The 12,884-nt window shown below is 44.5% G+C and overlaps 1 protein-coding gene across 1 annotated transcript in view; it reads right to left on the bottom strand.

Moving 5' to 3' along the window:
• The window catches only part of PPP2CA (protein phosphatase 2 catalytic subunit alpha), a 247,453-nt gene that overhangs the window by 162,701 nt on the left and 71,868 nt on the right, over positions 1 to 12,884 (bottom strand). The window contains exon 4 of the mRNA XM_069199216.1: positions 8,409 to 8,498. Coding sequence (XP_069055317.1) covers positions 8,409 to 8,498 — 90 coding nt within the window. The remainder of the gene's footprint in view (positions 1 to 8,408; positions 8,499 to 12,884) is intronic.

Here is a 12,884-nt window from a genome sequence, read left to right as displayed (position 1 = left end):
TCACCAGTAAATAGCAACTATATACTCCATTGGCTGCATGTGAAAAAAGTTGACTTGATCCTGTAGAAGAATACTCTCCTTCTGGCAGGGGATACTAAGAGATGACAAACCCAATATTACTATCAACAATTCCACTCAAATGCACAGACCAAGACCAGAGGAGTAGCAATCCTGCAAGGGACCTGCAACCCCCACACAAGTAGACACTATCTACAGCGACTTGGAGGGGAGAACAATAGTGGTCAATGCAAGCAATCCCACAACCGTAGTCTGTGTATTGACCAAATGACCGTAGAGAATAATTCTTACTGGCTTCTTCAATTCATGGCTTGCCATTTATCTGCCAGCATGACAGTGGGTTGAGGGGAGCGGGGGATAGGTGAGAATTTAATGTGGCCCTCAATCCTACCACATACAGATCCACGCCTCATGGCAAACGCTCCACCATCTATGATAAAAGGCCTTGGATGCCTTACAATTAGTCAACTGGCGAACCCAACACGAGTTATACATTCTATTCAAACGTCCACAAGTCTCACACACAGATGGATTATAGATTTGTTACCCCCTCTGTCTACTCATGGGTGGATTCTTCTGGGCCGGGAAAACAAGTCCTATCTGACAATGCTGTGGTGTATGTTACACTCTGTCTGCCCAGGAACACCCTCCTGTAGAGTTTGGAAGATGAATGAAATAGCATTCCGAGATTTTGTCCTTGGAGACAACAAAAAATAAGCATTAGGATACTACTATGAGGAGAATGAGAGAGGGACTTGTGCAACACTATGGGACGCTGCAAAAGCAGTGATCAGAGGGGAGTTAATTAGCCTCACCAATAACGTTCGCCAAATGGCCAGAACGGAGAGAGTGCAGCTAGAGACTGAAATGACAAAATAGTACAAGAATTTAAACGCACATGTAATATAAAGACACAAAAGGCGCTACTCAAGCTCCTGGAAACAAGGTAGCTTTACTATGAGAGGGGACTGGGAGGTAAGGGACAAGACTGACAGGCTTTAGCCCATAAATTATGAATACAAAGGTCAAGAAATCACTTAGGTTCCATAACGAATGGCAAAACACACCACCATACAACTGAATATGGAATAATGGCGGCCTTCTCTGCATAAAATGGAGCTCTGTACAGGGGTGCAGCAAGAAGCGAGTCCTCGCATGATGAATACCTCTCTAAGTTAATTTTCCCTGTAATTGATGCAGCACTCCTGGAGAAACTGGACCAATCAATATCAGAAGTCTCAGACTATTAAAAAAAAAATGCTCCTCAATAAGGCGGCGCCAGGTCCAGATGGATTTTTTATAGAAAGCCCTTGAGACTCCTCTTCTTAAACCTGGCTAAGACTTAACTTTTCTTAGCACACAAAGTCATCACCCCCAATTTTGGGCTCCCTTCTAATAGGAAAAGCAGGAAAAGTGGGGGTCTGATCCACCGATAACCCTCCTTAATAGTTAAGATTTATGTAAGGAAATGCCTCCTTCGCATGGTTACCCCCTGACTTTTTGCCTTTACTGATGCTATGTTTTGAATTGAAAGTGTGCTGAGGCCTGCTAACCAGGCCCCAGCACCAGTGTTCTTTCCCTAACCTGTACTTTTGATTCCACAATTGGCACACCCTGGCATCCAGGTAAGTCCCTTGTAACTGGTACCTCTGGTACCAAGGGCCCTGACGCCAGGGAAGGTGTCTAAGGGCTGCAGCATATCTTATGCCACCCTGGGGACCCCTCACTCAGCACAGACACACTGCTTGCCAGCTTGTGTGTGCTGGTGAGAACAAAACGAGTAAGTCGACATGGCACTCCCCTCAGGGTGCCATGCCAACCTCACACTGCCTATGCAGTATAGATAAGTCACCCCTCTAGTAGGCCTTACAGCCCTAAGGAAGGGTGCACTATACCATAGGTGAGGGCACCAGTGCATGAGCACTGTGCCCCTACAGTGTCTAAGCCAAACCTTAGACATTGTAAGTGCAGGGTAGCCATAAGAGTATATGGTCTGGGACTCTGTCAAACACAGACTCCACAGCACCATAATGGCTACACTGAAAACTGGGAAGTTTGGTATCAAACTTCTCAGCACAATAAATGCACCCTGATGCCAGTGTACATTTTATTGTAAAATACACCCCAGAGGGCACCTTAGAGGTGCCCCCTGAAACCTAATCCAACTACCCGTGTAAGCGGACTGGTTCTAGCAGCCTGCCACACTCGAGACATGTTGCTGGCCACATGGGGAGAGTGCCTTTGTCACTCTGTGGCCTGTAACAAAGCCTGCACTGGGTGGAGATGCTATCACCTCCCCCAGGCAGGAGCTGTAACACCTGGCGGTGAGCCTCAAAGGCTTACCCCCTTTGTTCCAGCACCCCAGGGCACTCCAGCTAGTGGAGTTGCCCGCCCCCTCCGGCCACGGCCCCACTTTTGGCGGCAAGGCCGGAGGAGATAATGAGAATAACAAGGAGGAGTCACTGGCCAGTCAGGACAGCCCCTAAGGTGTCCTGAGCTGAGGTGACTAACTTTTAGAAATCCTCCATCTTGCAGATGGAGGATTCCCCCAATAGGGATAGGAATGTGACCCCCTCCCCTTGGGAGGAGGCACAAAGAGGGTGTACCCACCTTCAGGGCTAGTAGCCATTGGCTACTAACCCCCCAGACCTAAACACGCCCTTAAATTTAGTATTTAAGGGCTCCCCAGAACCAAGGAACTCAGATTCCTGCAACTTACCGAAGAAGAAGACTGCTGAGCTGAAAACCCCTGCAGAAGAAGAAAGAAGACACCAACTGCTTTGGCCCCAGTCCTACCGGCCTGTCTCCTGCCTTCGAAAGAAACCTGCTCCAGCGATGCTTTCTCCAGGACCAGCGACCTCTGAATCCTCAGAGGACTGCCCTGCTTTAAGAGGGGCAAGAAACTCCCAAGGAAAGCGGCCCTGCTCCAAAAAGACCGCAACTTTGTTTCAGAGGAGCAGATTTAAAGACCCCTGCAACCCCTGCAAGAAGCGTGAGACTTGCAACACTGCACCCGCCGACCCCGACTCGACTGGTGGAGAAACAACGCTACAGGGAGGGCCCTCCGGCGACTCCAAGACTGTGAGTAACCAAAGTTGTCCCCCCTGAGCCCCCACAGCGACGCCTGCAGAGGGAATCCAGAGGCTCCCCCTGACCGCGACTGCCTGACTCTAAAATCCCGACGGCTGGAAAAGACCCTGCACCTGCAGCCCCCAGCACCTGAAGGATCGGAACTTCAGTGCAGGAGTGACCCCCCAGGAGGCCCTCTCCCTTGCCCAGGTGGTGGCTACCCCGAGGAGCCCCCCCCCCCCTTGCCTGCCTGCACCGCTGAAGAGACCCCTTGGTCTCCCATTGATTTACATTGCGAACCAGACGCTTGTTTGCACACTGCACCCGGCCGCCCCCGCGCTGCTGAGGGTGTACTTTCTGTGTGGACTGGTGTCCCCCCCGGTGCCCTACAAAACCCCCCTGGTCTGCCCTCCGAAGACGCAGGTACTTACCTGCTGGCAGACCGGAACCGGGGCTCCCCCTTCTCTCCATTGAAGCCTATGCGTTTTGGGCACCACTTTGAACTCTGCACCTGACCGGCCCTGAGCTGCTGGTGTGGTGACTTTGGGGTTGCTCTGAACCCCCAACGGTGGGCTACCTTGGACCCCAATCTTAACCTCGTAGGTGGTTTACTTACCTGCAAAAACTAACATTACTTTACCTCCCCCAGGAACTGTGAAAATTGCACTGTGTCCACTTTTAAAACAGCTTATTGTGTTTTATGTAAAAAGTATATATGCTACTGTGATTATTCAAAGTTCCTAAAGTACTTACCTGCAAAACCCTTCAAATGAGATATTACATGTAGAATTTGAACCTGTGGTTCTTAAAATAAACTAAGAAAATATATTTTTCTATAACAAAACCTATTGGCCTGGATTTGTCTCTGAGTGTATGTTCCTCATTTATTGCCTATGTGTATGTACAACAAATGCTTAACACTACTCCTTTGATAAGCCTACTGCTCGACCACACTACCACAAAATAGAGCATTAGTATTATCTCTTTTTACCACTATCTTACCTCTAAGGGGAACCCTTGGACTCTGTGCCTACTATTCCTTACTTTGAAATAGTGCATACAGAGCCAACTTCCTACAATTTACATGAAAATACTAGCCTATAGGTTGAAGGCGGTATGGACTACCTGGATGTCTGCCAAACAGGGAAAATACTAGATTGCCAGTTAATATAAAAATACAAAGCCATTGACGCCCAAGAGAAGGCATTTGAGTTGACAGGACTTTCTTAATCAAAACTTTAGACAACACTACACACTAGGGCCTCAGATGATGCTGTTCATATTGGCAAACTATACAAAGTCATCCACTACACTTCAGATACAAATCAAGCCTCTCAAACCCCTTTGCACTGACCCGGGTGACACCAGAGCTGTCCAGCCTCATCTACAATATTCGCTCTGACACTGTAACAGTTGTTCCAACATATTCAGCCTAACCCGCTGATCACTTGGTCTTGAGAGACTGAAAATGGACAGGTGAAGAGGACCTCTTCCAACGTGTGGAGGGTTTTAAGATTAATAATCATAAATCTGTAGCGATGGGAGTAGCAAAGAACCAAGAGGGTAGTGAAATGATTGATTCCGGTTACAAGCTGCATTAAAAGAAACTGACTACTTTGGGGGTGACCATCCCTCCCAATACTAGTGATATATATTAAAGTACCATACCGGCCCTTCTAGATATCCTGTTCGAAGGCTTCTACCAGTGAGGCTGGCTGGAGACTTCCTGGATAGGCAGAGTCAACTGCATCAAAATAGTTTTTTTCCAACCACACCTGTTTTACCTTTGTTGATGCCTACCAGTGAAGACCCTCCCCATAAACACCCTCTCCACCCCGGGATGTCCCGAAATCTATACAAATTAAAATTTGGCCTTTAGTTGAAGAAGAAAAAAAAAAAAGCAAGCATTTGCAAAGTTATAGGTCTCACATTTGTAAGAGTAAAAGCTATTTGCGTTGTAAATGACCATGATGTTTACCTATGTGTTTTGGTTTGGAGTGTAGTGGATGTGTGTCAGGTGCCATAGCAACCCTCCCAAGCCTGTCACTGCAGGAGAGAGGACATAACAAGGCTGCCATCTTGGGAGTGTTTTTGATTCATTCCTACACACTAGTTGCAATAGCCTAGACATTTCCCCCCTTTTAGTGTATTTACCTATACCAAACAAGCCATAAAGAAGCATCTTCGTGTCATTTAATCCAGTGAGTGAGAGGATCAAAAGAGTTTGGAGCAAAGAAAAGGGGGAAGCCATATATTTATGTGTGCTAACCTTTTAAAGGAATCATTCCTCTTCACTGACAATACCAGCCTAACTTTTAAAAACACTGTGTACAAAAAAATAACAGAGAAAGCACTTTAACTGCAAATTAATTATAGCGATTTTGTTGATAGGCACCTGCTTTGCAGTGACATGAAACGACAGAACCTGAATTACCAAGCGCTAAAAATATGACTGCCCCAACACGCACCAGACAACCCTAGGGGAGAGGATGCAGTATAAGGGCCAGAGCTGCCGACTTTGGAGCTGGGGATCATGGCTCGCGTCTCAGCGCCGGCTCAACATCCTGTGACTATGGGCAAATCACTTCATCGCCCTTTCCTACCAAAAATAAATATGTTCTTGTCGGTGCTCCTGGAAAGCAATGTAGTACCACTGTATTGAGTTTGTTCTACATAAAACTGCAAAAAAAAAAAGACAAAAAAAAACACAAAGCACTCCAATACCTTAGTGTCTAGTTCACGCTACATAAAACAGCATAAATAAATAAAGACCCCACAGACATCGCAAAGAAACAGCAAAATGCCCGAAACAAAGGAAGAGGGAAACAGACCGCCATGAGCGCAAAGCAGCAAGGCAAAAAAATAATAATAATTTTGCACCAACGTGAAGCTATCTGGCCGATCATGCAATAATCCATGTAACTGGGTAAGTCTCAAAGGCGGGTGTAAAAAAAAAAAAAAAAAAAAAAAAAAAAAAAAAGAGGCAGGACAAACATAAGCATTTACCAACGATATCAAGGGATTTTTGAAAGGCAGGCTCGGGAATGAATTAAAGCGATGGTTAAAGCCACAGAATAGATTACAACATCCCGAGAAGAGCAGCGCTTTATCTATGCTCTGGGGGAAAAAAAACCTGGATAGCTATAGCCCTTATGCTTAGTAGCTCAGTGGAAAAGGGGGGGGGGGGGGGGGGGGGGGGGGGGTGGAATGGTAGCCCTAGATAGTTTACGATACATACTGGCAGCCCAGCTCACACCAGCTCTCACTTAGTGCTCTCCCAATGCCAAGGAACCCTGGTGCCACCTGGAGCAAGAACGCTCCCAGCTCCCTCAGCAATAAATTGCTGTGGTTATCCCCACAATCACACTGTTTTCGGAGGATTCTGGCGTGGGCTAGGGAGGTAACCTTACAGTTTTTGAATAGGGCGGCCTGGACCAGACAAGTAACCACATTCCCCTCCCCACAGAGCCCAGTGTTTGGAAACACCTCTCTCTCACAGGCTATGACAGACAGGGCTAGCTATCTTAGAAGGGGAGTGACAAGCTCGGTCTTGGACACCTTTATTGCAATGGCACACCTAGGCCCAGAGACTAATGTGCCAATGATTTTACATTGAAACTTAAAGATGTCGATCGTATCACACAATTCCTACATTTGGCCAGACAAGCCAGACTGGGGGAATTGGGATAAGAGAGACAAAGGTGGAAAATATGACGGTAGATTGGAACCTAAACAAAGCATTTTCAATCCTTTACCATGCCCTAAATAGATCCAGCCCTACAACAAAATTAGCGAACACCTGAAAATGGACAACGGACCTTTCCCTCACATTGACTGAGGCATTATGGATTCAAATCTGGGGCAGGGCAAGAATGTACTCCGTCTCCAGCATAGGGTGAATGCACACAAACAAATGCTGTAGTGGTACCTCACCCCAGTCCATCTGAAAGCTGTGTCTATTGACCCAACTAACTATTGGAGGGGGTGTGATTCACAGGAGACCTATATTCAACTGTGGTGGGACTGTCCAAAAATACTATTTTTTTTTTTTTTTTTGGGGTGTGTTTGTGTGGTTGGGGGGGGGGGGGGGGTTTTAAAGGGGTGTAGGTTTTGGAACACATTAAGGGAATTACAAAAACTGACTTACAACCGCCAAAAATGACGTGTTAGGTTTTCATGGAGGATGTTAAACATCACCTTCTGCAGGCCGAGGAAAAATGAGTAGCCTTAATTTTATAGGCTTCTGAACAGTGATAGCACAGAAATGAAGAACCACTACTTTACAGACAGTTCAGAGGTGGGTGAAGGCATGGACGATCCATTTAATGGAGCGCCTCACAGCCACCCTGAGATGCACTGTCTAAATTCAAAAAGTTATGAACCCAGCTTCATACCTACATAAAAAGAGAAACTAACACCCCACAGGACTCCGACTGAAGAACTAACTGATTAATGGAGACTGAACCTCAACAGGTCACTGCTTTTTCTGATCATTTGTAGATTTATGTATATTTACGATGCAATGCACCTATTGTACTATAAAAGCTTTTACAAACGGCTAAAGGTATTAAAAAAAAAATAGGAGGGGGAGAAGAGACTGATAACCTACAGCAATAGAGACAAAAGGAATTAATGCTACTGCTATGATTATTCATACAAAGTACTCACAAGCCTGTTTAAGTGACCCAATTCAAAGCAAGGGAATCTAAAGCTAGGTAACATAGTAGCACCGTAAGGCCTAGTTCTTAACTACACTTCCAGAGGTAAAAGTTAAATAACCATCCTGAGAAAGCTACTCTGTCTGGAAAGTAGGAAACCAAATGAAAGTTTCCAAAAACTAAATTTACAGAACAAAAATATATTGGTGTCTTTTGTTCCTTTGCGTCAAACAGCCACAGATGCCTGCTTTCTTCTGCACCCCCTTCAAATTAGCCATTACATTACAAGACAATCATCATTTTCTTCCATACCCATGACCACTCAAACTAAATGGTCCAGTGAAAAAGTAAACAAGCCTTTGCAATGTAATAGGTCTCGCATTTGTGAAAATTCGAGCTATTGTATTAACCAACATTTCACTTGTCTATTTGTGTTCTCCATTTTCAGATGTCCACATTTGGTGTGGCTCAATACTTCCATTCATAAATTTTAAAAATGACCATGTGTCAAATGTAGTGGACTACATAGCAGTAAAATCTTATGAAACAAAAACTGGATTTGCCACATAAAGTATATCATGCAATTTATCACTTAACTTTTCTTTAAATGTGTCTAACAGACTGAAACAAAAGCCAAATGATTCTCAATGACGTAAGCAGTACCTCATGTGGAACTTCTTGAAGGCGATCAAGTGCTCGAATATGATCCAGTGTGTCTATAGATGGTGACAATCCACCATGCAAACAGAAAATCTGAACGTAAAACAAATCACATGTTACAGACCTCAAGAACTAACAATATCAACAATAACTGCATCAATACCCAAAAAAAGAAAATCAAATTAGTGCACTCAAATATATAGATGGCCTTACAAAAATCTATACATGTGAAAACAGCATGGTATTCTTCTCATAAACAGCAAAGATTTATTAAGAAGTTATATTTTTAGGCATGTTATTTTAGGATATTTTGAGTCATGGAAATGGCCTGGTCTCAAAAATGCAGAAATTAAGAAATGAAAATGTCACTTACCCAGTGTACATCTGTTCGTGGCATTGGTCGCTGCAGATTCACATGTTGTGCACAGTCCGCCATCTGGTGTTGGGTCGGAGTGTTACAAGTTGTTTTTCTTCGAAGAAGTCTTTCGAGTCACGAGACCGAGGGACTCCTCCTCTTTGCTTCCATTGCGCATGGGCGTCGGCTCCATCTTAGATTGTTTTCCCCGCAGAGGGTGAGGTAGGAGTTGTGTGTGTTAGTAATAGTGCCCATGCAATGGAATGAATAAGTATGTACAAATTAAGGTTAAGTAATATATATATATATATATATATATATATATATATATATATATATATATATATATATGTATATATATATATATATACAAATCTTGAAGATAACTTCCAACGGCTACAGGCTCCCGGGGAGGCGGGTGGGCACATGTGAATCTGCAGCGACCAATGCCACGAACAGATGTACACTGGGTAAGTGACATTTTCAGTTCGATGGCATCTGTTGCTGCAGATACACGTGTTGTGCATAGACTAGTAAGCAGTTATCTCCCCAAAAGCGGTGGCTCAGCCTGTAGGAGTGGAAGTAGTCTGAAACAAAGTTCTCAGTACGGCTTGACCTACTGTGGCTTGTTGTGCGGATAGCACGTCTACACAGTAGTGTAGAGTAAATGTGTAAGGCGTGGACCATGTGGCTGCCTTACATAATTCGTGCATTGGAATATTTCCTAGGAATGCCATGGTAGCGCCTTTTTTCTGGTTGAGTGTGCCCTTGGTGTAATGGGCAGTTGTCTCTTTGCTTTAAGATAGCAGGTTTGGATGCACTTAACTATCCATCTGGCTATACCTTGTTTTGATATTGGGTTTCCTGTATGAGGTTTTTGAAATGCAATAAACAGTTGTTTTGTTTTCCTAACCTCCTTTGTTCTGTCGATGTAGTACATTAGTGCTCTTTTGACATCTAATGTATGTAGTGCCCTCTCAGCTACTGAGTCTGGCTGTGGGAAGAACACTGGTAACTCTACCGTTTGAGTTAAGTGGAACGGTGAAATAACCTTTGGTAGGAATTAAGGATTGGTTCTTAGTACAACCTTATTTTTGTGTATGTGGATAAAAGGTTCTTGTATTGTAAACGCCTGAATTTCACTTACTCTTCTTAGAGATGTGATGGCAATGAGAAATGCAACTTTTCAGGTTAAGAATTGTATTTCGCAAGAATGCATGGGTTCAAAAGGTGGTCCCATGAGTCTTGTCAAGACGATGTTAAGGTTCCATGAAGGAACAGGTGGTGTTCTTGGTGGTATTATTCTTCTTAGGCCCTCCATAAATGCTTTAATGACGGGTATCCTAAACAGTGAAGTTGAATGGGTAATCTGCAGGTATGCAGATATTGCTGCAAGGTGTATTTAAATGGAAGAGAAGGCTAGATTTGACTTTTGTAAGTGTAGTAAGTATCCCACTACATCTTTTGGGGATGCGTGTAATGGATGAACTTGATTATTATGGCAGTAGCAAACAAACCTTTTCCATTTGCTTGCATAGCAGTGTCTAGTGGATGGTCTTCTAGCTTGTTTTAGGACTTCCATACATTCTTGAGTGAGGTTTAAATGTCCGAATTCTAGGATTTCAGGAGCCAGATTGCTAGATTGAGCGATGCTGGGTTTGGATGCCTGATCTGCTGTTTGTGTTGTGTTAACAGATCTGGCCTGTTGGGTAACTTGACGTGTGGTACTACTGACAGGTCTAGTAGTGTTGTGTACCAAGGTTGTCTTGCCCATGTTGGTGCTATTAATATGAGTTTGAGTTTGTTTTGACTCAATTTGTTTACTAGATATGGAAGGAGAGGGGGAAAAGCGTATGCAAATTTCCCTGACCAGTTCATCCATAGGGCATTGCCTTGAGACGGTCTGTGTGGGTACCTGGATGCGAAGTTTTGGCATTTTGAGTTCTCTTTTGTTGCAAATAGGTCTATTTGCGGTGTACCCCAAAGTTTGAAGTAAGTGTTTAGGATTTGGGGGTGAATCTCCCATTCGTGGACCTGTTGGTGATCTCGAGAGAGATTGTCTGCTAGTTGATTTTGGATCCCTGGAATAAACTGTGCTATTAGGCGAATGTGGTTGTGAATTGCCCATTGCCATATCTTTTGTGCTAGGAGACATAGCTGTGTTGAGTGTGTTCCCCCTTGCTTGTTTAGGTAATACATTGTTGTCATGTTGTCTGTTTTGACAAGAACGTATTTGTGGGTTATGATGGGTTGAAATGCTTTTAGCGCCAGGAATAGCTAGTAATTCGAGGTGATTTATATGCAGTTTTGTTTGATGTACGTCCCATTGTCCTTGGATGCTGTGGTGATCGAGGTGTGCTCCCCACCCTGTCATGGAAGCATCTGTTATTACGTATTGTGGCACTGGGTCTTGGAACGGCCGCCCTTTGTTTAAATTTGTACTGTTCCACCATAGAAGCGAGATGTATGTTTGGCGGTCTATCAACACCAGATCTAGAAGGTGACCCTGTGCATGTGACCATTGTGATGCTAGGCACTGTTGTAAGGGCCTCATGTGCAGTCTTGCGTTTGGGACAATGGCTATGCATGAGGACATCATGCCTAGGAGCTTTAAAACCACTTTTGCCTGTATTTTTAGTGTTGGATACATGGCCTGTATGACCTTGTGAAAATTTTGAACCCTTCGTGGACTCGGAGTGGCTAATCCTTTTGTTGTGTTGATTACCGCTCCTAAGTAGTGCTGTATTTTGCACAGCACAATGTGTGATTTTTTGTAGTTGAGGGAGAACCCGAGTTTGTAGAGGGTTTGTATGACATACTCTGTGTGTTGTGAACACTTTGTTAGCGAGTTGGTCTTGATTAGCCAATCGTCTAGATACGGGAATACGTGTATTTGCTGCCTTCTGATGTGTGCGGCTACTACTGCTAGGCATTTGGTAAATACTCTTGGTGCAGTCGTTATACCGAACGGTAAGACTTTGAATTGATAGTGTATTCCCTTGAATACAAACCTTAGGTATTTCCTGTGCGAAGGGTGTATCGGTATGTGGAAATACGCGTCTTTGAGATCTAAGGTTGTCATGTAATCTTGTTGCTTTAGCAGTGGTAACACCTCCTGTAGCGTGACCATGTGAAAGTGGTCTGATTTGATGTAGGTGTTTAGTATTCTGAGATCTAACATTGGCCTCAGTGTTTTGTCCTTTTTGGGTATTAGAAAGTACAGTGAATAGACTCCTGTGTTTATTTCTGTACATGGTACCAGTTCTATTGCTTCTTTTTGCAGTAGTGCTTGAACTTCTATTTCTAGGAGGTCTAAATGCTGTTTTGACATTTTTTGTGTTTTTGGTGGGATATTTGGAGGGATCTGTAGAAATTCTATGCAATAACCATGTTGGATAATTGCTAAGACCCAAGTGTCTGTTGTTATATCCACCCACGATTGATAAAACTGACTTAGTCTTCCCCCCACTGGTGTTATGTGGAGGGGTTGAGTGACTTGTAAGTCACTGTTTGGTTGTTGGGGTTTTGGGGCTTTGAAATTTTTTGAAATTTTCCCTGGTTTCTCGGGAATTGTCCCCCTCTGTACTGGCCCCGAAAACCTCCCCTTTGGTACTGTCCCTGGTAGGTAGATGGTGTTGATTGTGAGGTGCTGGCTTGTGTGGCCTGACCCCGAAACCCCCCTCTGAAGGTTGTTTTACGGAAGGTGCCGAAAGTGCCTCTGCTTTGCGGGGAGTAGAGCGCGCCCATGGCCTTGGCTGTGTCAGTGTCCTTTTTCAGCTTCTCAATCGCCGTGTCAACCTCTGGTCCGAACAATTGTTGTTCGTTGAACGGCATATTGAGTACTGCTTGCTGTATTTCTGGTTTAAAGCCAGACGTGCGTAACCATGCGTGCCTTCTGATGGTTACTGCAGTGTTTATTGTCCTTGCAGCTGTGTCCGCTGCATCCATAGAGGAGCGTATTTGGTTATTGGAGATGTTTTGTCCCTCCTCAACCACCTGTTTTGCCCGCTTTTGAAATTCTTTGGGTAGATGCTGGATGAGATGCTGCATCTCGTCCCAATGGGCTCTGTCATAACGCGCTAGGAGCGCCTGAGAGTTTGCGATGCGCCACTGGCTTGCAGCTT

This window comes from Pleurodeles waltl, chromosome 7, assembly GCF_031143425.1.
Source record: "Pleurodeles waltl isolate 20211129_DDA chromosome 7, aPleWal1.hap1.20221129, whole genome shotgun sequence".
Taxonomy (NCBI): Eukaryota; Metazoa; Chordata; class Amphibia; order Caudata; family Salamandridae; genus Pleurodeles; species Pleurodeles waltl.
Note: the sequence above shows the minus strand (reverse complement) of the source record. Positions and strands in the feature narration are given on the sequence as shown.